Raw genomic sequence first — 27,425 nt, forward strand, 5'->3', positions numbered from 1 at the left:
CAGATTCTGTAACATCAGTGTTCACTTCCTGCATGGTAGTAAACCAACAATATTCTCTGACACTTTTGTTCTAACCATTGTTCGGACATGTGCCATCATCTTGTGCTGTATTGTTTATAACTTGGACAAATCTTGAGGACCTGCCACTACAGCTGATGCACAATGTGCAGTTAACAGTGAAACACAATTGTGTCAACTCCAATATTTGTGGACATCATAAGTGGATGACCTCTTGGGAGAAGAAAGGTTACAATAGCTGTTTGGCACCCAGTGTCTAGCAAAATGTCTCTGGGTTATTGTGGTAATGTGAATAATCCTTATTGAAGTTAATCTGATTTTGAAAATGTTCTGTCAGTTAGTGACTCCACATTGTTTCAAGTATTGATACATTCATGTTTAAACATTTTACTTATATAGGCCTACCTGTAAAGTCTGTTGGGCAGGCAATGGGCAAACAAACAAAAAAACCTTTATTTTGTCATGAATTTTCATTTTGCTGTGCCAAATATACTTAAGACATAGAAACACAAAAACGTCCATAGCTAAAAATGGGCTCTGGTAAATAATTACCACCCACAAAGTTTGTCCTTATGACTTATTCATTGTAATTTATAATATAAATAGTATTAAAAAAATATGAACTAGTATTTTAAAAATTTAATAATTAAAAGAAATTTTAAAAAACAAATCTTGGTTTTAAAAGGTAATAAAATTTTGACTTATTCGTATAATAAAAGCTAAAACTTTAAATTACATTATATTATTGACTGATTTATATAGTAATATTGTTTGTGGTGAAACTCCTGCGATTTTAATAATGAGTTTCATTGAAAGGAAAATCAAAACTAAGTTAAAAGTTTTCCTTTCAGTAAAGTATGTGGGTTTTGTTTTTTATACAGCTAATCTGTTGACAGGAAAGATTGAACATATGTCTAAATATATGGCAGGCTTTAATAATATTAACGCTGGAAAAAACAACAGTTTGCCTATATAAAGTCTGAGAAAGTAATGGCTGCAAAGCCTGTTTTTGTATTTATCTATCCAGACAGGCTAGAAACTCCTCAAGGTCTGTACCCAGTCTGCAAGATGAAGTGGTTGCACTCAACCATTTTGCACTACAGAGAGCCTACTGAGGCCAATGAAGATCTACTCAACAATCTTGCTCTATAGAGGGCCTACTGAAGAACTTCCTAAATAGAATCTATTTGTATTTAGAGGGGTTTTTTTAAAGAACTACCTGAGAAACAATGATGTCCAATAATTTGTACAATGCGGAGCACTAGAGGTTATGTGATTTCATCCTCGGATGAAGAGTCAGGATATGGTATATTCAATGTTCCTTCGGCACTCACTGTTGTAACACTGCCAACACCAGAGTGTGGGTTTGACATTGTCAAACATGGCACAGTTTCACTGACACCATCTGCCACATCAGGGTGGCAGGGTGTGACAGTGGCATGACAGCATGGCACAGTTTCACTGATACCATCTGCCACATCTTGGTGGCAGGGTGTGACAGTGGCATGACAGCATGGCACAGTTTCACTGATACCATCTGCCACATCTTGGTGGCAGGGTGTGACAGTGGCATGACGGCAGGGTGTGACAGTGGCATGACAGCATAGCACAGTTTCACTGACACCATCTGCCACATCATGGTGGCAGGGTGTGACAGTGGCATGACAGCATGGCACAGTTTCACTGATACCATCTGCCACATCAGGGTGGCAGGGTTTGACAGTGGCATGACAGCATGGCACAGTTTCACTGACACCATCTGCCACATCTTGGTGGCAGGGTGTGACACCACCACAGAATTTGTTGTAGCCAGGCAGATTTCTCTTGTTGAAGTCAAGTGGCTTATCTTGTATCTCTGGGTTTGTTTCTGTTTGAGTTGGCTCCCTCTGTACTCCATACCCAAAACATCTCTCCAAGAGGGCATCATTGTTCAGGACAGGTACAGGTATAGGTACAAAGGAAGTTGATGACTGCTGTAGGTTCTCATTCTTAGTTGTTGTATCTGCTTTATCTGGTGGAGCTAAAAAGAAAATTACAAAAGTTGATATAATTTGAAATAATGATGGAAGTGTCTGAAGACAAACACATAATTTAAAACACTTATAAATGACTAATCATAAGTGACTTCATTCAGAAAAAATTAAATATGAATCAGAATGTCATCATCTAGCTTAAAAAAGTAACTGAGCAATTTATCAAGAATTAGTTGCACATATTCTATCAATAATGTAAATCCCATTTCGTAGCAACAAATCAAATATCCTTACAGTTATCACTGACTGTTTCCACATAAGTGGAACTTGCTTCAGTTTTTCTCTGTTTTGCAGCATAAGGACGATCAGACCAGGGCGTTGCACTTAAATCTGGCTCTAGTTGCCTGATTTTGCGCACAAATGCTTTGTATTCACCCCTTAAATGATCAATGCGAGTTTCAAATTCTTTGATCTGACGGTCAGGGTAGCAAGCTACTTCCATTTGCTGGAGTAAGAAAGTGAAAGATATTTAAAAACTTCTCTTTACTAAAATTACTTCTTTTCAATTCACAAATGATTTTTCAATTGAACACATGGTTACATTCAAATTGCTGCTTCTACCTAAGAAGTTCTTAACATTAAAACTTATACTAGATAAAATGACAGCTTATCTAGCGAATAACCAATATTTGTGTACATGTTTCACTAGTTAATATTTACAAACATTAACCTAGGTTACCATACAAAGACAGTGCTATAGCTCTATTAGTATAAACTTATGAACTGTGAGTAACAATATATGCTGTGAGAAGAATTAACATGGACCTGATTGTGTCTTACCTTAACATAAAACTCTATATCTCTCATGACAGATGGCAGCCACTTTTTTATCTCATAGACTGTGCTCAAGGATTCCTTTGGATAAAGTGTACATTGCATTTTATTTGTTTGTGTGAGGGGATAAAATTGAGATTATGTTTTAAATTATGAAAATAGTTTTTTTCACTTAATTCTATTTCTAACTAAAAATCTGGTACAAACTTGCTTTTAAAAAAAAAATTAACTATTAAATCATTCTACTCTGCTGTGTATACATAAACTAATTTGAATATGCATTTATTAAAATAAAAGTAATTGTTACATTTATACTTTCACTTTAAAATTGTATGACTTAGACTATATCAAGTGAACTCAACCAAATATATTTGTAGATATAAAGCACATAGATACAACATTTATTGTTATGACCACATAGTCTTGCTTATTTGGTTTCTAGTCAGTTTTTTAAGTCAGTAGCTCTAAAAATGTAAATTGAGACTAAAAGGTCATTGTGGTAAAGAAAACAGATGAGCTATTTCATCTGTATCTAATAGGAGTGGCAAGGCACATTATGGTTGAATGGTAGAGCATTCAGCTCCTAGCACAAAGGTCTGGAGTTTGGATCTTGGTCTGGACTCGGGACTGCAGGATATCCCTGAGTCCAAGTAGCTCTGCTAGGTACCTGACTCGTTTTGGGGGAAAGTAATGGTGACTGGCCATAGTGTTGACCACTCTCCTCCTTCATATGTCAAGAAATATATGAACTTATTTGACACTGACAGGGAATTACCACCACTAATGAATGATCTAGCAGCATTAAACAAATAAGCTTTTAAACAGAACTGTTGTGGCCTGGAACTACTTTTATTCAATTGTACTGTGTTATGGGTGAACCTAAGACTACCATTTGTTAACTATGGTATAATAATAAAGCGAACTGACAAATGAAACAAACATGAATTGTAGTAAAACCATTGAAACAATCATGATTGATATGGTTATAAAGTATGATTTGACTCACAAGTTTGGGTCTAGGAGGTCTCTTTTTAAATTCCTCTGAAAAAAATATTAAAATATCATTATTATTAGCTTAATAGTAAGTTAAGGATAAGGAAGGGCGTGGTCAAACGGTAGAGTGTTTGACTGCTAACCTGAAAGCCTCAAGTTCCGATCCTGAGCTTGAGTTTGTAGGATGTGTCAGAGTCTACATACTAGATCTAATTATACTAGTACACAAAACATAAGATTCTGCCATTCTTCAAAAGAAGAATTACAACTGTGAACTTGATAGCTGAGTTGGGCCTCTGTTATTGAGTAGTTATTAGATCTAGTAGATTGACTAAAACTTATTTTTATTTACTAAATGTAATAGATTGGAAACACTAACGACGGAAACCATGCTGTTTTGTATATAACGTTTATTGGGCCTCAGCTAAACATGATGGAAACCGGAACAGGAAGTAACGATAGATAAATACAAGGGACATCACTCAATAACAACATTATAAATATAACTAATACAAGAAGAGTGAGTTCCCTTGACTTCACAAATCTCAATATATTACACTAAACTAAACAGTAAACAAAAGTCTCATATAACTGAGAGAGAGAGTGAGAGACATGGCCCATTTAAGTAATTTTGTCTGCCCTAGCCGTTTAGAATAGTCAATGTGAATATGTGGCTGTATAGTATTATTAGTATAGGCCCTACTATTACTAATACTTAATAATACTAATTTCAATATAAATATTATACTATATAGATCTAGGCTAATAATACTAATATAGATCTAGATTATATTATATTATAGTAGTCTTAAGTTATAAGCCCTAAGTAAGTAGAATCTAGTAAGTAAGACCTAAAAGTTAAAAGTACAAAGTACAAGTAGTTTGTCATTGTCAAGTTTGAGTATGATAGATGATAGATCTAAAAGTAGGGACTTGGATGACGTAGATTTTGCCCCTCTAAAAACGAGAGTTTTTTCCCCATACCGTAACTTAGTGAATTTAGCCGTGCGGCAGTGGGTGATAATTAAAAAAAAAAAAATTCACTATTAATCACCATTGTTAATAGAAAAGTGTCACTTTATTCTGAAAGACAAATGGATTTCACCGATTGCTGTGTTATTTTTGTTTTTTTCTGCTACGAGTGCAAGATGGTGTGTTTCAGGCAAAAATTGGGTAAGTAAAACTTATTGTTCCATAAAAATTTACTGCCTTAGGCTAGAAATGCGATCTCCGAGCGTAAACACCATTTTTACATATATGTTTCAAATTTCATTTAGTTATTCATTAGCGACGTATTTTTTTATAAATAACTTTGAAAGCATAGGGCTTACAACAGCTTAAGATTGCCGGAAAAGATCGAGGTTAAAACCGGAAGTGGTGTGTTGTTGTTAATGACGCTATACAATGTAAATCTACTTGATTATCTAAATCCAGCAACATCCACATGAATCTGACTCTAAAAGCTTTTTAAATTATCGAATTACATTTGTTATTTATTAAACTTGTTATTTTTGATGACTTTTCATTTGTATTTTGTTATTAGATTCATTAATTGGGTAATTTTAGGATTGTAAATAAGATCGTTTTTTTTTCTCTCAGTTCGCGATGTTTATTTTTTAAACAGTAGATTCTAGATCTAAATTGTTAACTTAAGAATTATATTTAAAAACAAAAGAATGTTAGTTATATGTAGTGTGCTTTTCTATACAAATTTCTTAAATGAACAAGTTAATTTTAAAGCTTAATAGTAGGCCCTATGGCTATGCCTAGTATAAATCTACTATAGACCTATTGCAGGCTATTACACTTAGTTCAGTGAGTTTGTTGGGACTTAAGGTCTACTAATATTTAAAAAATAAAATGAATATAGATCTATTACAAGTGTTAATATTTAATTCCAAATGAACCATAATATGTATATTTTTATTCAGCCTTCTACTTGTTTTCTTAGAGCAAGTTTTTACTTTTTTATTAGATAAGTCCTCTTTATTTATGTTAAACTTGTATAGGCCCTTTTCAATTATAACTCTAGGCATTTTCACTACTTACTTTATGTACATTTACACAATTTTCTGTGTAAAGCTACACTATACTACTGTATTTTTGCTATTGTATATTTTTCAGTTGGAGCTTTACTAGTCTTGGCCCTAGATAAAATGTACCAGTTCACAAGGGGATAGAGAATCAAAAGATGTGGATCTACTCATAAGCAACTTCAATGAAGGAGAAATAAGTCCACTTAAGAATGGATGTTGCTGGTTTTTATTAGTTCTAAAAGCTATCAGCCAGAGGAGACACAGCTTCAGTAGATGTTTCATCAGATTTCATTTTTAAATCATTGATGGTGTTATTTTTGAAAGTAAAAAAGTGACACAAGCTAATAGACTTAAACATGTTATCCACACAGCATGAGATGTCACTTAAATATATGACATATGTTTCTAAATTATAAAACTTACCTTTAACATTAAATGGTGATCTTTACTCCACCAATAAAAAAATCATTTCAATTATTAAATTATTTGTTCAACAATAATTGTAAATTAAATTATATCAATTCTATGATAACATACACATAACATGGATGAAATATCATGAATATTGACAACCTTAAGATACAATTTTAGTAATCTAAAATCCATTTAGCATTGTACTTCTTTATTGCAAAGAAGTAGTTGCGCAGAACAAAAATGACTTTTTAAATTTGACCAACATTGTAACAAAACCACATAAGCTAAGTGAAATATTTTTACTTTGTGTGGATGTATACAATGTTGGCACCAATTAGGCCAATTTTCATTCAGATATTCCATATAATAAAAATTTGGCAACAGATTATGTGTTGCCTATAGCAGAATTTATTGTTTAAAATTAAGGGGGGTATATGAGTTTAAACCCCTTTTTCATTAAATAAAATATTTTTAAAATCAAATTTGAACAATGGTAATATCAAAGTATATAATAACCTTCATTTTTACAATATTTCTTGCATATAACCAAAGTAATCTAAAATCTGCTCAACATTGTACTTCTTTCTTGCAAAAAAAGTAGATGCGCCGAATAAAAATGACTTTTATTTTGTCCAACATTGTAATAAAACCACATAAGCTAAGTAAAATATTTTGACTTTCTGTTAATGTATACAGTGTTGGCACTATTCAGGCCAATTTTCAGTAAGATATTCCATATAATAAAAATTTGGCAACAGATTGTGTGTTGCCTATCAAAGACGCTTATTCAAAAATTTTAGGGGGGTGACCCTCTTTGTTAACATTATTTTTTATGATCATTCTCATCCACTTCAATTATTTTTATCTTACTCTTTTACTGATATCATAAGCTTGATCTTAGTGAATTTTCATTAAAAAATACCTGCTATTTAAAAAGTTACAGAGATTTTAGTTCGCATCCAAAAAAGTAAGGAAGCAAAAAATTGAGAAAACCCCATAGTAAAAAAAACCCGAAAATTAAATACGTTAAAAATTCATAACTCCGTAACCGTTTGAGCTAAAATTAAAATAAAAGTATCTTTGTTCTTGTCTAAATGAGCTCTATAAACTGGTGCTACTACATTATTTTTTTTTTTTAAATTGAAATTTCATCCAAGTCCCTATCTAAAAGATACTGTCATAGCAACTCTAGTTCATTTTCTATTCAGTATCTAGATCTAGATTCTAGAGATTAGATCTAGATTCTAGATCTAGATAATAATAATAATTTTAATATAAAAATAATCTAGATTCTAGATTTTCTAGATTCTACCTTCTTTCTGTTTGCTCAAATAAAATCGATTTAAGCGAGCCAGCTGTTTTTCTTCATTTCTGGCCATTATTTTGACTTTTGGGTAAAAAACAGCCAACTTTAAACTGATACACAGACAATAGTTCCAAGTTACTTAGATCTAGACAAGATCTATCTAGATCAAGATCTAATCAATCATCTATCAGATCAAGTTATCAACTAACAGCTGTAGGTAAAGTCAGTCATTGCTCATCTATCGGTCTGAATGTGGCCAGATAACTGATTTTAAAAGGTTGCCAACTAGGCCTACTATGGACTAGATCTACATGGAAACGCTGTATTCGTAAAACATTTTTTAAAAACCTTTCTTTACTTAATTAAGTAGTAGATCTAGTTCATTGTTATAAATTTAAAGAACATCATCTATTTTCTCATTTTTAAGAGTATTATTACATAAAAGTTTATTATTAAAACGAAGCACGTTTACCACTCCTCCCCCCCCCCCTGTACAAAATATATAGAAAAAATATTAGCCTAATTTACCAGTGTTCGACACCCTCCCCCCCCCGGTAAATTTATACCCCTCCTGGAAAAAAGTCTGAAAGAAACACCTGAAGAAATTAAAAAGTTACAATTACGCCTATACTATTTGAATTTGTTTTTTTTTTTAAATTAAAAAAGGAAAGTAACCTTTTCATGAACAACAGTATAAAAAAAATATCAAACTTGTGAATAAATATAACTCACAAATGGAAGCAATCCATCCAAATGGATTCGAACTCATGACATTCGGGATGTCAGGCATTGTTCCACTCGATCCATTATTCATTTAGAAAATCGCAATTGTTGAAGCATTATTTTTTGGTTAAAGAGGGATGGTCCTAAAAACTAACATTTAGTCTAATGAGGGTTGTTGGTAAATAGAAATGCCACGTACGCTATGCTGAATTATTATGCAGGTAGTTTTTTTTTTTTAATACCACGCTTATCTATATATATAATTCTCTTCTTGGAGACCATAGAAAACACCAAGCTGTAGAGCCGGGTTTAGTGACGGCTATTAGGGGCAGATAATTTAGTTTGAAACGATTTTAAACTTAGGGGAGGTAACTAAGAGGAGGCTGCTTTTACGAGGGGGGTAGGGTTGGGGAAAGGAGGGGGGCGGGGTTATCGTCCTTAACGAGCTACTGATAGTGTTTTAAAGCAAATATATTCAGTGGCAGCATTGGTACAGTCGTATTCACAAATTATGAATTACTGAAATCAAGTAGAAAATAAAACAACAAAATAGCAGCGTGTGATACGCCGCGGGCCGGCTCGTTATTTTATAATATGTGTACGATCCATGATAGCTTGGTTGCCACAATCCCTGGTTTGTTATGAGAGGGATATGGGGTTATAGTCGCAATACTTTTTTCTTGCAACATACAATTACAAGAACACCATCTGCTGCCCATCTAAGCTGAGGAATGCTGGGAGCTTTTAAATTATTAGTAGTTTAGCAATACGCATGCGTGTGTTGTTATGAATTTTAGACCAGCAGGCAGCATGTCACGTGGTCTCACGCTTTGTCCAAATGATCGATTGGGAATATTTGTTCAACACTGCATCTTGGGTGTCAGGTGAAATCACAGCATAGAAAAATAAAGAGTTGTAATACAGGACACACTCAGCCTGCGATCTAATTTTTTAAAAGTTGCGTTACACACTACGCGTACTACACACGTGTGTTGGAGACTGCTGTAAAAGGACGCCTAAAGATTTTTTTTCAAAAACAATGTTTAAATATAGCAACAGATTGAACAACGTATCGATTATATTTGTTGGGCTAACAGTGACCCTCACCAGAGGCGGATTAAGCTTCAGCGGGGCCCCTGGCTGAAACTTTTTCCGGGGCCCCCTTTAACTATATATATATATATATATATATATATATATATATATATATATATATATATATATATATATATATATATATATATATATATATATATATATATATATATATATATATATATATGTATATATATATATATAGTTTATATAATGACATCACAAAACAGGGGCTTTTTCCCAGAAATAAAGGTCGAATGGAATAAACTAAAGGTTAACAGAACTAAAGACCAAGTAACTTTTATATTTTTAATTTTATAGGGAACATTTTCGAGCTTTCCTGATAGCAAACTCTTCTATTATTTCTGTATAATCTAGTGAGCTTACAATGTCATTTTTTATGCTCATAAGTGAGAGCATACTAAGTCTCTTCTGTCCCATAGTGCTTCTTAGATCGCGTTTAATCTTTTTTATTTTGGAAACTAGGCCCTCCGCTGCAGTTAGACGTCATCATACACAGTTAATTCGAAGAGCAATGTGCACATTTGGAAAGCTCTAAATGCACTTGTATCTATTAATAATAATTTATTTTGAAGATATACACTTAAAATTGTTAGCTGAGTACCCCACAATATGGAAGAATATTATGAATTCATTATTTATTGGGCATAAAATATAATATTTTGTGAATGGTGGAAAACCTGAGGGGGTTAATTTTTCAAGATGGCAGCCGTTGTCATAGTTACCAAGATTTTTCCACCAATTTTTTTAGTGGAAATGCATATGCGGATGTATTTCAATAAAGCTGTAAAGAAATAACTGTTTTCTAATGAGTATTAAAAAAGTTTTTTTACCGGAGCCTCCCCCCTTAAAAATATTTTTTACTTATCCAGACGAAAACATTGACTACGGCTAAATTCCAAGGAATTGACAACTCAAATGTTTTAATGGGTGAAACTTCGGGGCGGGGAGACAGTTGGGGGACATGTTTGTGGGGGGGGGGGGGGGGTAGATGCCATGCCATGCAATAGAGTCTTATCCGGTTTTGTATTACCATGCGGGACAGCGGTAACGTCTTTATTTATAGACTTCTTCTCTCTTGGCCTGTTTTGGCAATTCCTATAGTGCAATTAATACAGGTGAGAGTGTGCCTTGAACTAGAGATGTTTCGCATTTTTTAAATCTTAAGCCACTCTGTCAAAAGGTCAATACTTAAAAAAAAAAAACAACACTTCTACATCGGTCCATGTCTAACTATCCACTTTGCTATGTCAGACCCTCCCTACAACTGGGACGTTTTTCCCCAAATTTAACACCCATGTAACACATACTCTCGAAACAAATCGTCTACCGTCAAGTTTACACCGTCCGTATTAGTCTCTACCAGTCTAGTTTTATTTTTATCTATATACGCTATGGCAATACGCAAACAACCCCTCATACAAATACCCCCGACACCCACCCTCCCTCAGCCTCGACACTATGTGTTTTTAAATGGTTTTCAAAACGTTTTCTATCGGTAGAGGGACTGCTGGTTAAATAAGGCACAATTAAACATTAAAGATCAGAGAGTATCTGATGGATCTCGCTTGTCTCGGCACATTCACTGATAAAACTATTATTTAAGTGACGCTTGTTAATTACTTGGTGGAATTTTAACTCATACTTCTGACATTAAAAAAATACTTTAAAAAAATAATGATAAAGTAATATTTGCTTTAGTTGAGAAATCAAAATTTGGGGCCCCCTAAACTTCGGGGGCCCCTGGCTGCAGCCCCTTCAGCACCCCCCTTAATCCGCCACTGACCCTCACTCATAGCGATCTTGCTTCATGTTAGGTGTTGTAGAAGTTTTAAAAGTTTTTGAGTATGCAAACATTTTGGTGTCTTTACTCAGGCTACTGGGTTCACTAAACAACAACACACGTTCAACTTTCGGCATCAGCCATGGTAATAATAGATTTTTACAGATCTGTCGGTATGTGTGATGACGCAAGATTACGTCAGACATGTTTAGCAGATATAAGTTAGCAGAAACAGACTATAGGCCTTGTTGGTTGGTTAGAGAGGCCAATGGGCGCACAGAACTGACCGGTCACGTGGGAGGGTCAGCTGACCACTGAGGCGTGGGTCAGTAGTAGGGAGATAGGACGGCAGTTGATGATTAGCTAGCGAGAGAGAAGGTGTTAGGAAGCGGTTAGAGACGGTTGTAATTTGCATAGAATGTAGAGAACAGTTAGTGTTAGGATTGGTCATGGGAGTGCGTAGTAGTAGGTAGCATGTGGTATGAACAGTCAGTAGTAGAAATAAATAGTACAGTGTAGATCAGTTAGGTAGAAACTTGAACATATATATCATTTTAATAAAGAACAATTATAGTTGAACTTGAACTGTGTGTTATTGGATTCATTCGTTTCGCATCTTAAAAATCCCCACCCTCACAATTGGCGGAGCGCGGGTCGAGGACAGGAAAGACAGTATATCGGTTTACTCATGACGGAGTGTACTGGTGTACAGCTTTCTTAACTCAACACAACAGAGGGTTTCTTCAACCGGAACGAGTTTGGATTACCAACACAAGGGAACAGTCTACATATTAAATAAACCGGGAGTGATCTCCCCTAAACTTTCTCGAATATTCTTATATAAAATAACGGGATGGGAACTCGGGCTATAGACATGATTTTTAATCCATTTTAAATACTTAAAGTTTTAAAAATAGAATAAAATCTCGTAGACAAATTAATTGCACACCAAGTGAACGCGAAATAAAAAAGCGCATAATAGTGCGCAATATTATTATTACTTTTAAAATTTACATTAGTTTTTTGAGAAATCGGAAGTAGCGTAAAGTACTACTTCCAGTCAACGGAAATGACTCAAAATTTAATAGAAGGTAGAGAATTAGATCTTTTACTTACGTTTGAAATTTCATTTATCTATCTGAAATAGTACTCAAGTTATAGGCTTTTGAAAAATTCAAAGTAGGAAAAGTACCACTTCCGGTTATCGGAAATCGCTCAAAAGTTGATTCGGATCTACGATTTTGATAAAATACTTATATTTGAAATTTCATCAACCTAGCTGTAACGGTACTCAAGTTATCGTGTTTACACACGGACACACACAGACACACACACACACAGACACACAGACATACGGACAAGATTGCAAAATTATGTTTTTCCGTATCAGTGAGATGCAAAACGTCGAGATTTGCAAAAATCTCGATTTTTTTTTTTTTGCACGATTACAAGACTTTCTCTATACTTCGTATATACGAGAAAGTAAAAAGATAAGTACCTTCCAACAATTTTTTTAAACGTTTGGGTTTAGACTCGTGCTGGATATTTGGTACCAGCGGTTTTTCTGCCTCTTATCTATTTCTTCAACCACACTACCCTTAAAAATGCCTCCATTGTACGAAGTGGGCACTAAAACTGAGCTTAAGTCAGGCCTAGAAGAGTCAGGTAGAATTGATAACTCGTTACTAGATATATATGTTCAAGTTTCTACCTAACTGATCTACACTGTACTATTTATTTCTACTACTGACTGTTCATACCACATGCTACCTACTACTACGCACTCCCATGACCAATCCTAACACTAACTGTTCTCTACATTCTATGCAAATTACAACCGTCTCTAACCGCTTCCTAACACCTTCTCTCTCGCTAGCTAATCATCAACTGCCGTCCTATCTCCCTACTACTGACCCACGCCTCAGTGGTCAGCTGACCCTCCCACGTGACCGGTCAGTTCTGTGCGCCCATTGGCCTCTCTAACCAACCAACAAGGCCTATAGTCTGTTTCTGCTAACTTATATCTGCTAAACATGTCTGACGTAATCTTGCGTCATCACAGTATGGTTTTGTATCTTACAAATCTATCGACTTTTTTGTTGAGTGTTACGGATCTGTCGGCATTTTTGTTGAGTGTTACGGAACTGTCGGCATTTTTGTTGAGTGTTACGGATCTATCGACATTTTTTTTTACACGTACGGATCTCTCGGCATTTTCGTTACGGCGTGGTTGGGTGGTAAAGCATTCGACTGCAAACGCAAAAGTCTCGAGTTCGGATCCCGGGCTTAAGCCAAGTCCGCACAACATCCCTGAGTGCACCCAGCACTGACGCGTACTTGACACATTTGGAAAGTAAAAGCGGCTGGACAAAATGTCGATCACTCTATCCCTTCTATATGCTGTAGACATTTTCGTAAGGGATTTTACTTTTTTCTACGGATCTGTGGGCATGTGTGTCGAATCGAGTCGTCAGACAGACACCGCTTTAGTTTGACATTGCTCTTCTCTCTCTGAGATTGTGTTGTCGACCCGTTGTCCAAAATGCAGGTCCGCCCAAAGCCAACATAGACATGACAGACTAGACATTTTTAACATCTCGACCGACCCCTCGCTGATTAGGCACAAAAGACGTAATCTGAGCGGCCTTCTACGTATTGCCTGTTTGAACATTACTAACATTAAAGAATCAGGACGTTACTCCGTACTTGCTTGACACTACTGCGTTGATAAAATAAACCAATTTTGGTTTCAAAATAATCTTTTCAGGCAACTAAACAATCGGGGCCACTTTTTTTTTTTATCGATAAGGTCTAATAAAAATCGATTTTAGTCTGCCTTCTGGTCCAAGTTTTCTCATTCTCTGTCTGCGCATGGGCACATTTAATCGTTGTCCATTGGTCAACATCGAGTCATCACGTGAGACTTGTAAAGGTCGATGGTGTGATTGACATAAAATAAGGGGTCATCCATTTATGACGTCCACTTTTAAAAGGGAATTAAGTGGATTTTTGTGGACGGGGAGGGGGGGGGGGGGGGGTCCATAATCCAAAAAAATTGTGGATATCTTAAATGGATCACCCCTAAAAACTTGAAAAATGAAAGGTACATGGTGAACTGAAACTGTCATCACGTGGTGAATTGAAACTGTCGTCACGTGGTGAACTGAAACTGTTGTCACGTGGTGAACTAAACTGTCGTCACGTGGTGAATTGAAACTGTCGTATAGTGAACTGAAACTGTCGTCAAGTGGTGAACTGAAACTGTCGTAGATTTAGGCAATGAGTAGGGCTGACGGCTGACGCGGTGGGGTCGGTAAAGCTCAAGGCTGCTAAACTGAAAAGTCTCGAGTTCGAGCCTCCTGACAGATAGGGCTCTAAATCTGGGGAAAGCAACCCATCATATAGAGTAAACACCATAATCAAACAACTGTTGCCTTGTAATTTGTTCTTGTGTGGACAAATGCTATTGAAGCAGATCCAGAAAGAAAAGGATGCTAAAATTGGAGTCAAGGCGTATAACACGTAATATTTAAGTATGTTGGAGGAAAGCCCTTCCAACATTACAATTTAGAACTAAGTTGAAGAAACAATGACTAGAACAGAGCAGTCTACATGTAGCCTACACAGTTGCTGAAACTCCCTCCCTCCCCCCCCCCCCCTTTCTTGATTACAGATCAATGTTGATATTGAGCTGATCGCCAATGAACACCGGCCAGATCGGATCAAAGCTTCAGATGGTAGGATTCATTCATCGATTCTCTCACGTTGAGCTTTTGACAAAAGCCCAATAAAGCGCTAAAAGCTCAATAAAGCGCTATTGAATTGAACTGCCTCAGAAGTTTCCATTAAATAAAAGGGCATTTAAAAAACTGAGTTATAATTTTAATTCTTTTGACAAATAAATATCTGAATACGTAAATAGAACTGAGAGTGTCATATTTTAGTGCGTGAATACCGGCCTGTTTGCACTTGTGGTAACAGTGTTTAGTTGGCAGCCCTTCTATAGTGACTAGTCTAAATGAATCCCCCGTTCACGCTAAGTGGGTAACTCGATTCAGGCTGCAATAGGGCCTACTAAATAGTGGCCTCTACTGCATTGCGAGTCGCGCTTCGTTTTCCCGTGGCGGCGCTGTACGCGGTATTTGCGAAATAGAGGCTACGCGAGACAGCGATGTTACATTTGTGGGATTGCTCATTTGCCACACTGGGTAGAAATACTCGGTAAGCTTGTATAGTGTAAGTAAACACTATTTTTCTATGATGTGGATAGTGGATAGTTAGGGTATACTTTCATATCACGTTCCATTTTGTTTATCGACTTACATTAACATTATGATTTAATTTGCATTAATTAGTAATAAGAGTATCATGTTAAAAGTATATTTTCAAACTTCCTATAAGTAAATTTACATTTAAAATGTAATTTCTCTAGATAACGTTGGGTTAACACATCAGTGCCGTATAGACTGAGCGGTTGTTGACACGCGTGTTGTAGCATTGAGGTCAAAGTTCAGATAAAGCACACAGTGTGACAGCCAGGTACCATGGAGTATTGGAGACTTGTGGCTGTGCCCGCTCTGCTGGGGACGCTGATGTTGATGTTTTCCTCCAGAACCTTGCTGGACGTGGCCTCGCATGGGCACCACGAGGACCTGCGGGACCCTGCAGGAGCTCTGTTGTTTTCTCTGGCACTGTCTGGTGAGTTGGAGACCTTAGTCGTAGTACCCCCCCCCCTTCAGCACCCCTTCCCCTCTTAAGTACTTCCTCTCCTCCTTCAGGACTCCCCTTCATCTTAAACCCTCCCCGTTCACCAGAGGCGTAGCGACCCTTCCCGGCGCCCGGTTTACACCCCCCCCTCGAACTTTTCATTTGCACCCCCCCCCCTCAAACTTTCAATTTGGCCCCCCCCCTAAGGTCGGCGCCTTTCACCCATTTCACCTTTACCCTTTAATCGTTACCCTTTCACTCCATCTCTTTCACTCTTCACCACTCCCCTTTCACCCCTCCCCTTTCACCCCGCGTTCCAAAACTTGGAACCTCACCACCCCTTTAGGTGTGTTACGTCATATATGGACGACCCTTATCAGCACCCCCGCCCTACACACATACTTGAAACTTAAAACGCCTTACACTATTCCTAAGCCTATTTAGAGAACTAACCCTAACATCGATAACGTTAGGGGAAAAAATTGATCAGATAACGTATCTCAGATACTACCCGTGGTTAGCGTCGTTATACACGGGGTAATGCTGTGGGGTGGGGTTGCTTGGGGGGGGGGGGTGTTATGAAGTCATCTGTGTGCTTTGTTTTGATGGTGGTGATGACTGTAGTGAGAGGTTTAACAGTTGTGTGGTGAATTAGACACTGTAGATTACTTGATTGTTGAAGAAGACACCAACACAATTTCAGCTGAACAACTTTAATTAAATAGATAATCAAACTACACTCTATATGGTAGTCCTACTATGGTCTAAGAAAGCAGAACTAGTTCATTAATAGCGGCCGGCCTTAGGGGCCAGCCCTATCACTCACTACAAAACACAAAAACACGACTACATCCTAGCAAGCCTAACGTTCAACTGTCCTATCTTTCTGGCCCAAGCTTCACCCTGGGTTCCTTAACCCCTGCATGACCCTGGTAGTCCAGCGAGGGAGAGGGGCGGACGCCCTAACCTGCACATAGCTACGGGGGGGGGGGGGGGGGGGGCAGGGATGCATTGTGTCCCAGTTCAGGTGTGGGAGGGGTGGGGAGGGGCAGTACACGCTGTCCCAGTTCAGGTGTGGGACAGGAAGGGGGTGGGGTAGATACCAACTAGCGATGGAACGAGGGGGGTTGGACTCAGTTATAACAGGGGGGGGGGGGCTGCACAGAATATTGTCGACCCAAACTATATACATGTCAGTTGCTTTCATAAACCAGCCGTGTGAACAGCCCGCCACCGTATCTGTGTAGTTAATCACCAGAGACCCGTCCAGTATATCAGGTTCTAGTTTCAAACTTCAAGTCAAACAAAAGCAACAAACAAAACGTTAGATTAAAGTTCAATGCAGTAAAAGCTCGATAACCTGCGAGGGAGAAAAAGATAAGAACAGTGGTGTTTTCAGAGTGGTGTTGGGGGAGGGATGGTTCGGAAATAACAACTGTCGGTGTCGCTTTCAATATCAATGCTTTCATTTTTAAAACCGCAATTTTACACTTTCAAAATCGTTACAACATCTACATATATGTATGTCATATATATATATATATATATATATATATATATATATATATATATATATATATATATATAAGAGTAAAAGTATACAATACATAATGTAGCGACCCGCGCTTTTATTTTTTGTTATTTAAATGGTTGTTAATTAAAGAAAAATAATTTACTTTCTCCTTTTTAGTGGATAATTATATAAAAGCTCGTCATTAAAAATGTTTTTACAGGTTTTTATTTTTACTTAACTTGTTTCCTCTGTCTGTCTGTCTTTCTATATGTCGTTCGTCATAGATCGAAAGTCGGTTAGAAAGACAGTTTGAAACGAATCGGTCAGTTAGAAATGAACGAAATTTCGCTCGGCAGTTTTGATCCATGACGACAGAGAGATAGATAGAAAGAGAGACAGCGGAAGCAAGTTAAATAAAAGCTTGTAAAAATTGGGTTGACTTTCAACAGTCGAAACAGAAAAAATGCGTTTGCTTGTACTGTTTGTCGATTTCATCTATTCTAATTGCTTATACACAGATTTCTATTTGAACTGGAAATTTACGCGTTTATTTATAGAAAAAGCCGTGTATATTTGTCCGGGTCCGCTAAACTTCTAGTTGTTGAATAAATGCACTACTAGTAAAATGTACTAGATGTATTCTCAAATATATGTTTTACCGCGTCAACTAGCGCCGTCGTCCTAGGTCGACTGCATTATTCAAAGCCACTTCAACAGACCTTATCATCTCACTTGAACACTGTCTCCTTCAACAGACATTTGTTCCATGGGGGGGGGGGGGGGGGGTAAGGAGGGAGGGTAAGGAGGTAGAGTACTTGAAACTTTGAGGGGAGGGGAGACTTAAATTTCCGAAGGGGGGGGGGAGATACGGACTCAGTGGTTAAGGTTTATTTCCTATGTAAATAATATATTTCATTGGGGGCGGGGGGGGGGCGAGCTTAGGGATGCCCCCCCCCCCCCTCCCCTCCTCCCCTCCTCCGAAGAAATGCCTGAAAGAAGCACTGCACTTGTCTGAAACGTGCGAGAAAGTCAATCGACCCCCCCCCCCCCCCTCCACACACACACACACACACACTGAGATTGGTAGGTCAACATTTAGGACTTTTCTAAAAAAAAAAATTTAAACCCCACGGAGTTGTAAAATGTTTCGGTTGCTAGAACTTCCCTTTTATAGCTGCGCCTATTTGATAACTGTTGTGTGCTTATGGCTGATCATTATGTTAGGGTAAGTGTTCATAAATAACGTCACTCGCCTCGTGAGGGGAGGGGGAGGGGATAGGAGGTGTTTGTAATGTGAAAGTCTAGTTTCAAACTACGTGAAACTAGTTGCAAAATACGGGTGTTTATTTTGTAACTCGCCTATTGAAGAGAGGGGATGGGATAGGAGGTGTTTGTAATGTGAAAGTCTAGTTTCAAACTACGTGAAACAAGGTGCAAAGTACCTGTGTTTATTTTGTAGTTGCTTGCAATTCTTGTTGCAAAGTATGAGAAAGTCTATGTACAAACTATAAGAATGTCTATTTCAGAGGCATAGCGATTGGGGGGGGGGGGGTTACATATGTCCCCGTGTGCCACCCTAGGGGGCACCAAAATGGGTTTGAAAAAAAAATTAAAAGCTCATTTTAGCTGCAGTTTTGCATTATAGATATAAAAATATATGGGAGGGGGGGGGGGGCGCCAAATTAAAAGTTTGTCCCCGGGCGCCGGAAGGGTCGCTACGCCTCTAGTCTATTTAAAAACAATGTAAAAGTCTAGGGACAAACTATGTGAAAGTCTAGTTACAAACAATGTGAAAGTCTACAAACTATGTAAAAGTCTAGTTACAAACTATGTGAAAGTCTAGTTACAAATGTAAAAGTCTAGTTACAAATGTGAAAGTCTAGTTACAAATGTGAAGGTCTAGGTACAAACTGTGAAAGTCTAGTTACGAACTATGTGAAAGTCTAGCTACGAACCACCCACACCTTCAGAAAAACTTTCTTTGTTCCAGCCCCCACCTGTGTTTACCTTGTCCTAAAATTTGGACACGGCAACATCCTGATCTCCGGAGCCGTTGTCATGGTTACAGGACTGTTTGTCCCGTCTCTGGTCAGCACACCCATGACCTCAGTCGTGTTGTTTGGACTTCTCTACGGTAGGTGGCGCTGGTGTCTTTTACCTAATCATTCCTCAGATCATTTTTTTAAAAACCCAAGTTATAGAGGAGAGATGAAAGCATTCAATGATACGCCACTCAACACATTAAAAATTGTAAACTTAACTAACATAGAGCTGCAATCCCACAAGCAGCGACCAAGAAATATTTATATCTATTTCGTATTGAGTTGGGAAAAAGAAACTGTTGTGTATGGTAACACAACGGTGGTGTGCCTCATGGTTTAATGGGACAGGTGAAGTAGTGTTTGAAAACCTTGGGGTGGTGGGTAATTAATATTTTCAGCATTTATGTAATTAATTAAGTAATTGGATAATTATTGTAATTATAAAATAAGTGGTGTGCTTGAATAAAAAACGGATATAATGAAAGACTGTGCTGATTGTTTGAAGTAAAGGAAGTATTGTTTGTACCTTGTCTGTTTACTTCTGGCAGGGGCGGGCGTCTCCATGTTGTTCCAAGCGAGTGTACACGCCCTGGGTGACGTGTTCTACAGGTAAGATCACACCGCCCTACACACACCCTAGACATACACACATACATTCCCCCCCCCCCCCCCGCACACACACAACCCGCCCCCACTCTACATACAGTTTCAAGAGCCTGGTTTGTTTGCTAAATCAGTTAAGTACACCATGTGTGATGTGGATTAAAAACACAACAAATCGCAAAAGATTCCCCCCCCCCCCATAAAACTGCTCTATACGGGACAACAACTAGCCTTTTTATGTTCTCGAATAGAGGATTATTGGGCGCAGGGGGGGGGGAGGTATAGTAATTAGGCCAACAATTTAAATTGAGACTGCCAAATCGTGATTTTTACAGCTGGCTGTGTTTAAAAAAAGCAAACATAAATTTTTTACTATCTTATAATTAATTGTATGTGTGTCTGTGTATGTGAAAATGATAATTTGAGTAAGTTACACTACAGTTTGTTAGAGAAAGTTTCATACATAAGTGTTAGATCCTATACGTAGGTTTCTTTCAACTTTTGATCGATTAAAAATCGATAATTTGAGTATAATTTAATGGTTTACCTAATTTATACAGTAAGTAAAAGATAGAAGCTATCGCTAAAATTCAAACCATCTCGGGTTTTGTACGTAAAACAATAATATCAATGTATTAAGATTCGCATTAAACTAACGGTTGTATCAAAAGCACACACCACAATGCAATAACTAACATGTCACATTCTTGTTTCTTTATCCTGATAAGGTGGATAGGAAGGTGTTGTTAGTGGGTGGGGTGGGAGTTGTACTCGAGCGTGTACCTGTGCTGTCTTTGTGTGGCTCCTGTTATCGTACCTTCGTGTTTAGCAATTTTGTTGTCGTTACTTGAACAGTCGCGGCACGTGTAATTAAGTCCCGCTGTAAACAGGGACTCAATTAAATCTTTTAAATCAATCTTGACCCGCTAAGTGTGTATTCAATCGCTGCTGTAGTTGCGGCGTTAGAATGGTACCATGTGACCCGTGACCTGTACCATTGACCTTTACTACGCTCGACTGACCTGAGGTCTTTTGTATGTTCATGTTCATAGCGACAGACAGCAGTAGCAACCAGTGTCACGTTAGTGTCAGATCTCAATAGGTTATGTCAACTCAGCACCCTGGGGTGTTTAGCGCGGAACTACAGCGCCATCGACCACTTAAATTGGGGGGGTGGGAGGGGGGAGTGGAGACGACGACGTTTAGACGGTCTAATATCTCACCTGAATTACAAATCTCCAATGTACTTTTCGTATGTCTTTTCACGGTTTGCTACTAGAGTTGTGGTTGACTTGATTCTTGCAAGCTGTAAGCTCATGTAACAGAGAGGGCCTGCTGTTCTGTCGGAGCTTAATCTACAGCCCGAGCTTAATAAACAACGACAGCTGAGCTCAATATATTGCACTGTATAGTTTTAGACCAGGAGCTCTTGTTAAGGGTCCTATTGATGAGGGGTCTATTTGTCGCGGGTCGTTATGAGATGATCTTATATACCGAATGTCATATCTATTAGTTGGAAATCCAGCTGAATAATAAAGCCTTTATGTCGCATGATTAGTTGACATAAGGCGTGTGGCAGTGTGCTAACATTTCTTTTTCGTCCTTAATTTTAATGTTAATGGATATTTTCTTCAGCAAAGTATTGTGTGTCAACATGGTATGCGTCTTGTGGCCCCATTAGCTCCGACATCAGCCTGCTTCTCACTATATTATGTTAGTAAATGACTGTAGATGTATGTGTGTGTTTATGTGTACGTGTGTGAGACTGACCTGTCGATGTATGTGTGTTTATGTGTACGTGTGTGAGACTGACCTGCCAATGTATGTGTGTGTGTTTATGTGTCCGTGTGTGAGACTGACCTGTCAATGTATGTGTGTATGTACGTGTGTGACACATGACTGCCATGATGAGACTGACCTGCCATTGTATGTGCGTGTTTATGTGTACGTGTGTGACACATGACGAGACTGACCTGTCAATGTATGTGTATGTTTATGTGTACGTGTGTGACACATGACGAGACTGACCTGCCAATGTATGTGTGTATGTACGTGTGTGACACATGACTGACCTCAACTGACCTGTCACTGACAGATGCAGCCTCCTGGTGCCCGCTGTGCTACTGACCGCCTGTGCCCTGGTCATGTCAACCACCCAGGGGCTGATCGAGACGGCTTTTGTCAAGCTGGCCCCTTGCTACGTCTACCTGGCCACAGCAGGGTTGGCCATCTTAGTGTGCGTTGGCCCGGCCATATTTCTCATTCTCAATGACAGGAGAAACAATCACAACACACCAGGTAGGCCAAAGCCCCACGAAACATTGAACTTCTGCTTTGTGCGAATTAGTGTATTTAAAGTTCAACTTAAAACACGTTTAAACACATCACATAATTATTCTTGCTGTTGAATTTATTTATTTTTTTAACTTTTTCTTTTTACTTTTTCTTTTTACTTTTTCTTCTTACTTTTTCTTTTTACTTTTTCTTTTTCTCCATCATAGGCTTGAGAATCCTGTAAAGAAGTTGGTTATTTCTTTTAAATGTATTTTTCCTCCACCACTCAAAAAATAAATTCATTAACTTTATACAGACAACAAAGATGTAACGCAGCACTTTATGGCAGAAGTTAATGTGAGCTGTGACGTCAGAAAAATAGCGCTCTCCAAACGTGAGCTATTGCGCCAAGATTTTACTCACAGGGTCGGTGTTATGTTGGTCTGGGCAACAGGTGAGCTGGGGTCAGCTATGGCCAGTTACAGTATGGCTAGATGTAGTATGGCCAGGTATCTTATGGCCAGCTACAGTATGGCTAGATGTAGTATGGCCAGGTATCTTATGGCCAGCTACAGTATGGCTAGATGTAGTTTGGCCAAGTATCTTATGGACAAATATCTTATGGCCAAAATATCTTATGGCCAATATATATCATGTTTGGGTCAGTTGATGTTTGGGTCAGATGATGTTGGGGTCAGATGATGTTGGGGTCAGATGATGTTTGGGTCAGATGATGTTGGGGTCAGATGATGTTGGGGTCAGATGATGTTTGGGTCAGATGATGTTGGGGTCAGATGATGTTTGGGTCAGATGCTGTTGGGGGTCAGATGATGTTTGGGTCAGATGCTGTTGGGGGTCAGATGATGTTGGGGTCAGATGATGTTGGGGTCAGATGATGTTGGGGTCAGATGATGTTTGGGTCAGATGCTGTTGGGGGTCAGATGATGTTTGGGTCAGATGATGTTGGGGTCAGATGATGTTGGGGTCAGATGATGTTTGGGTCAGATGATGTTTGGGTCAGATGATGTTGGGGTCAGATGATGTTGGGGTCAGATGATGTTGGGGTCAGATGCTGTTGGGGGTCAGATGATGTTTGTAGTCAGATAATGTTTTGGGTCAGATGATGTTGGCGTCGATGATGCTATAGCAACACGATATTGTTGTGAGGCGTGTGTTGAGCTTGACCAGCTGTCCCCATCCCCCACAGGGACCGACCTAGCGCTGATGAGAGAGACCAAGCTTGACCTACCAGTTCTGATTACCTTGTGTGTACTCTCCTTGCTGAACCTCGGCTACCGAATCCTTCAATCGCGTGCCATTAAAAATAGAACTGATTGCTGCGTCAACACGCCATCTTCCACACACTTCATCCCGTTGGGACTTATGGGTACGTGTTTCTTCATTTTTTAAAATAAAATAATTAACTACCACTCCTGTATTTATTGAATTAGTCAAGATATACTTTAGTTCCTAATCCCGTGATTACCACAGTAAACATATAAATAGGTCTACTTATTTTGTCACGTTTTCACGATATTGATACAAAAAATTTAGACGCCATATTTTATAATGTTAAAACTTTCGCTTAGTTTTCTATTGACCATGCGAAGTGGGGCATGCGCAAATGTTGCTCACCTGAATTGGTAAAAATCTAATAGCACAAAGGTGACTATAGCTAGACTTTAACATATTGGTAAGGTACGTTTAATATTGAATGGAACCCGGCGGCCATTCGGCACTTTTAAAACCACAATAGATGGGATCTTTCTTGCATCAATAATGTAATCGTTCAATAAAACGTGAGATCGTTGTCTTGCATAGGTCGCTCTCATAAATGATGCAGATGTTTTTGTTGAGGTCGACTCCCCCCCCCCCCCCACCTCTTTCCTAAAGTGCTATGTGACATTTTATACACAGCCAGTGGCACTGCCCTCCCCCCCCCCCCCCCCCCACCCCACACATTCTTAATTCATTCACGAAAAAGCGAAGGTGAATTTTCCATTGAGAATCGATCACTTGTCCATGAAGCAAATGTGCATTACAATTTCCCTTTGGAGTTGGAGCTTCTGTTTACACGCTACTCTCTTCTAAACATCCTCGGGTGGTTGAACGACGTCACGATTTTTTAAAAATACCCCCCCTCCCCCCGCCGAACCTCACACATAAATCGAGATTCGCCACCTAAAATGACGTCACACTTCAGCCCCCACCCCCCGCCTTGAAAATTAATGGGTTTTTTTTTAAAAACAATTTTACTGAATTAGGCAATCATTGAGTATTTTGATATATATTTAATTTAGAAAAAATACGAAAATAATTATAAAAACGCGAAAAAGCTAAATTTCAAATGCAAAAGTGTGTCGTAAGACTTTCTCCCCCCCCCCCTCCCTATCTTTTGCACAAACACACAGTTCACTTCGTAACAGGTGATTAAAAAAAGCTCGGAAGTCTGACCCCCTCCCTCCTCAAGGAGTGTACTGTCGTTTATAGACTACTCCCAACTCCACTGAGCATATTCTATTGTTTTCTGAGAACCCACCCATCTTGTTACACCTCTCCCCCACCCCTTTCAATCCCCTTTCCGCTCTTAGTCTAACCAGAATAGTATTAGCTAGTGGTCTAACGATCAGGGTGCTATTTTTCATGCGCACACACACATGAAATTAAGAGCTACCCCTGGGCGTCGTTATACTAATTGTAGTGCATGTTTTGAAGTATGAAATATAAACTACTTTAGGTATACATAGATGGCAAAATAATTTTGAATGCTTTTATGGGCCTATACTTTTTACACATGAGTAGTTTTTGTTGTATGACCTAAGCATTTCATTCCACAACAGGTGTTAGCGGTGTGCTGTTGACGTTGCTCCCTCTAAAAACCGACCCTCTTCACCATAGCCTCGTTTTCATCGCTGGCTACTTCCTTCAGATGAACTTATCATCCCATCAATGTCCAACTCACGTGACCACAACATCACGTGACAGTTACAATAATAAAACGGCATTGTGTGAAGAGACGTGTCTCCCGATGGCAGAAGACAAGCGACACGAGGCGGGGGGTAGGCCGGACGCTGCCAGAAGGTTCCAGAAGGTAGTCTCGCTGATGGACGGCGTCAACTGGACAGTCAATGAGATTTGTGTCCATGTCGTGTTTACATTATGTGCGATGATCTTGGGATATGTAATCGCATGTAAGTGTTTAACTTCTGTAACTTATTAGTTATGCTTAACATTAAGAAACTGTTTTAGAGATAATTATTAGTTTAATTAGATAAAGTTCATATTTCAAGACCTACATGGCGTTTTGCCCGCTATAACGCGGTGCGGTCAATCGGTAGAGCAGAGTTTGGTAAGCTGAAAGTCTCGAGTTCAATTCCCGACCGACCCGATTCTACCTGCTATCAGTGTTTCTTCCAGACTTGAAATTTTCGGGGGGGGGGGGGGGGAGGGGGAGGGGGGAGGGCGGTAGACTTTCTTCTGGGTGGGGGGCGGACACTGTTAAAAGTATATATTTTCTATATAAATTATATAAATTTCATTTCGTTCGGGGGGGGGGGGGGGGGGGGCTTCGCCCCCCTGAACAGATGCCTGGAAGAAACTCTGCCTGCTATGTAAAATCAGGGGCAATAAAAGCTACTGGGTATTTTGTGACACAATCCTATCACATGCCACCAGTGTTTCTTCCAGGCATCTCTTTGGGGTGCTCCGACCCCCCCCCCCCCCCCCCGAAGAGTCTACCGCCCAGAAAAATGTCTGGAAGAAACACTGCATGCTACCCCCAACAAAACTTTAAAATAAACCTCTAAGGGTACTTCTGGCATTATTGGTATTGTTTATGTTACTTGTCTCCAATGGACATACACAGCGATTGCCCACTCCCTTGACCAAAACAGTCACGTTACAATGATATACTTTATTTATTCTTTTTCTTTCTTTCTGTTATTACATAGAAACTAACAATGCAGTTCATTTTGATTTTATGATTGCTTATTGATTTTATGACTGATTTGATCGAAATCTGAACGGAAACGTTTTCTGATAGATTGAAAATTAATCAACTAAAACTAATCCATAATTTACCCCCAGATCCATTGTCCTACTGCGGGCACAGCCATTTGGTTCTTACATCCCTGGCCTCAGGCAAGTAGCTCGACTAGAAAAATTATTCTAAACAATTTAGCTAGACTCATGACAAAATACTTGTAAACAGCTTCCATACCAATCAAAACCAATGAGAATGTAAAGTCTTGTATAAAATGTTAATCGAAATAGATTTACTTTAGGCACTTTTGAATCAAGCCCTGCTTGGGGAAAACTAGATCTATACAAAATGAAAAACGTTATTTACTTTTAACAATTGTAATCGTTAACTCTTTTAATGTTAGCCATGAACAGTTTCCATCGTGCATCTTTTCGAGGATAGGGGTGCATTGAACTTTGTTTCTCGCTTTATGGGGAAGAATACATTTTAGGAAATGGGCTATCTATATAATTTATAAATATAAAATAATGTTGTTTTGTTTTCTTAATCTCACATTTTAGGTAACAGCTTGGTCTTGTTTTCTGGTGCAGCCATTTTTCTTTCGCTCCAGCGACCAACATGACGGAAGTTGGATTTACGTCACTTGTCTTTTGCTCAAAACGAGATCTGAATTTTTCAAACACGCGCATTAGCCCAAACGTATTGAATCTACAACTAGAGACAGAAAAGTGACCAAACTCTAAAGACACGTTGTTTACACTGGGCAGTACAACAGATATTTAAGCCACTGAAGGGGTCACGCACCACAGGATTCACAAAGTATTCATAACATAATGTTGTTTACACAGGCGAAACCACGATAGTGTCGTAGCTAGGGTTCTGTCGGCGATTCTTTTGTTTCCCCCAAAATTATTGTATCAGAAAGGTGTCGTTAAAACAGTCTACATCATAATCAGAGTTTCTTTCAGACATCTCTTCACCCCCAACCCCCCCCCCCCCCCCAAGAATTTCTACCCCCCTCCCCCGAACGAAATAGAATTTGTATAGAAGATATATACTTCAACCTGTGACAACCTGTGTGCGCCCCCATCTCCCCCATGAGAAAAAA

At 38.6% G+C, this 27,425-nt stretch overlaps 2 protein-coding genes across 2 annotated transcripts; one reads left to right on the forward strand and one right to left on the reverse strand.

Annotated features, from left to right (window-relative positions):
* Positions 1–526: 526 nt before the first annotated feature.
* LOC131936473 (uncharacterized) lies at positions 527–7,801 on the reverse strand. The gene is made up of 5 exons (XM_059293488.1): positions 7,581–7,801; positions 3,832–3,866; positions 2,832–2,906; positions 2,286–2,496; positions 527–2,038 (listed from the first exon to the last, which is right to left on the reverse strand). Exons 1-5 carry the CDS (start codon positions 7,645–7,647, stop codon positions 1,287–1,289), a joined length of 1,140 nt encoding a protein of 379 aa, XP_059149471.1. The 5' UTR covers positions 7,648–7,801; the 3' UTR covers positions 527–1,286.
* A 7,527-nt stretch (positions 7,802–15,328) lies between these two features.
* On the forward strand, positions 15,329–27,257 carry LOC131936474 (uncharacterized). The gene is made up of 10 exons (XM_059293489.1): positions 15,329–15,432; positions 15,629–15,894; positions 19,407–19,550; positions 20,007–20,067; positions 22,157–22,359; positions 22,652–22,789; positions 23,543–23,722; positions 25,176–25,526; positions 26,422–26,475; positions 26,878–27,257. Exons 2-10 carry the CDS (start codon positions 15,741–15,743, stop codon positions 26,937–26,939), a joined length of 1,347 nt encoding a protein of 448 aa, XP_059149472.1. The 5' UTR covers positions 15,329–15,432; positions 15,629–15,740; the 3' UTR covers positions 26,940–27,257.
* Positions 27,258–27,425: the final 168 nt, after the last annotated feature.

The sequence above is a fragment of the Physella acuta genome, unplaced genomic scaffold, assembly GCF_028476545.2.
Source record: "Physella acuta isolate Inbredline_101_S28 unplaced genomic scaffold, ASM2847654v3 ptg000178l, whole genome shotgun sequence".
NCBI classification, from domain to species: Eukaryota; Metazoa; Mollusca; class Gastropoda; family Physidae; genus Physella; species Physella acuta.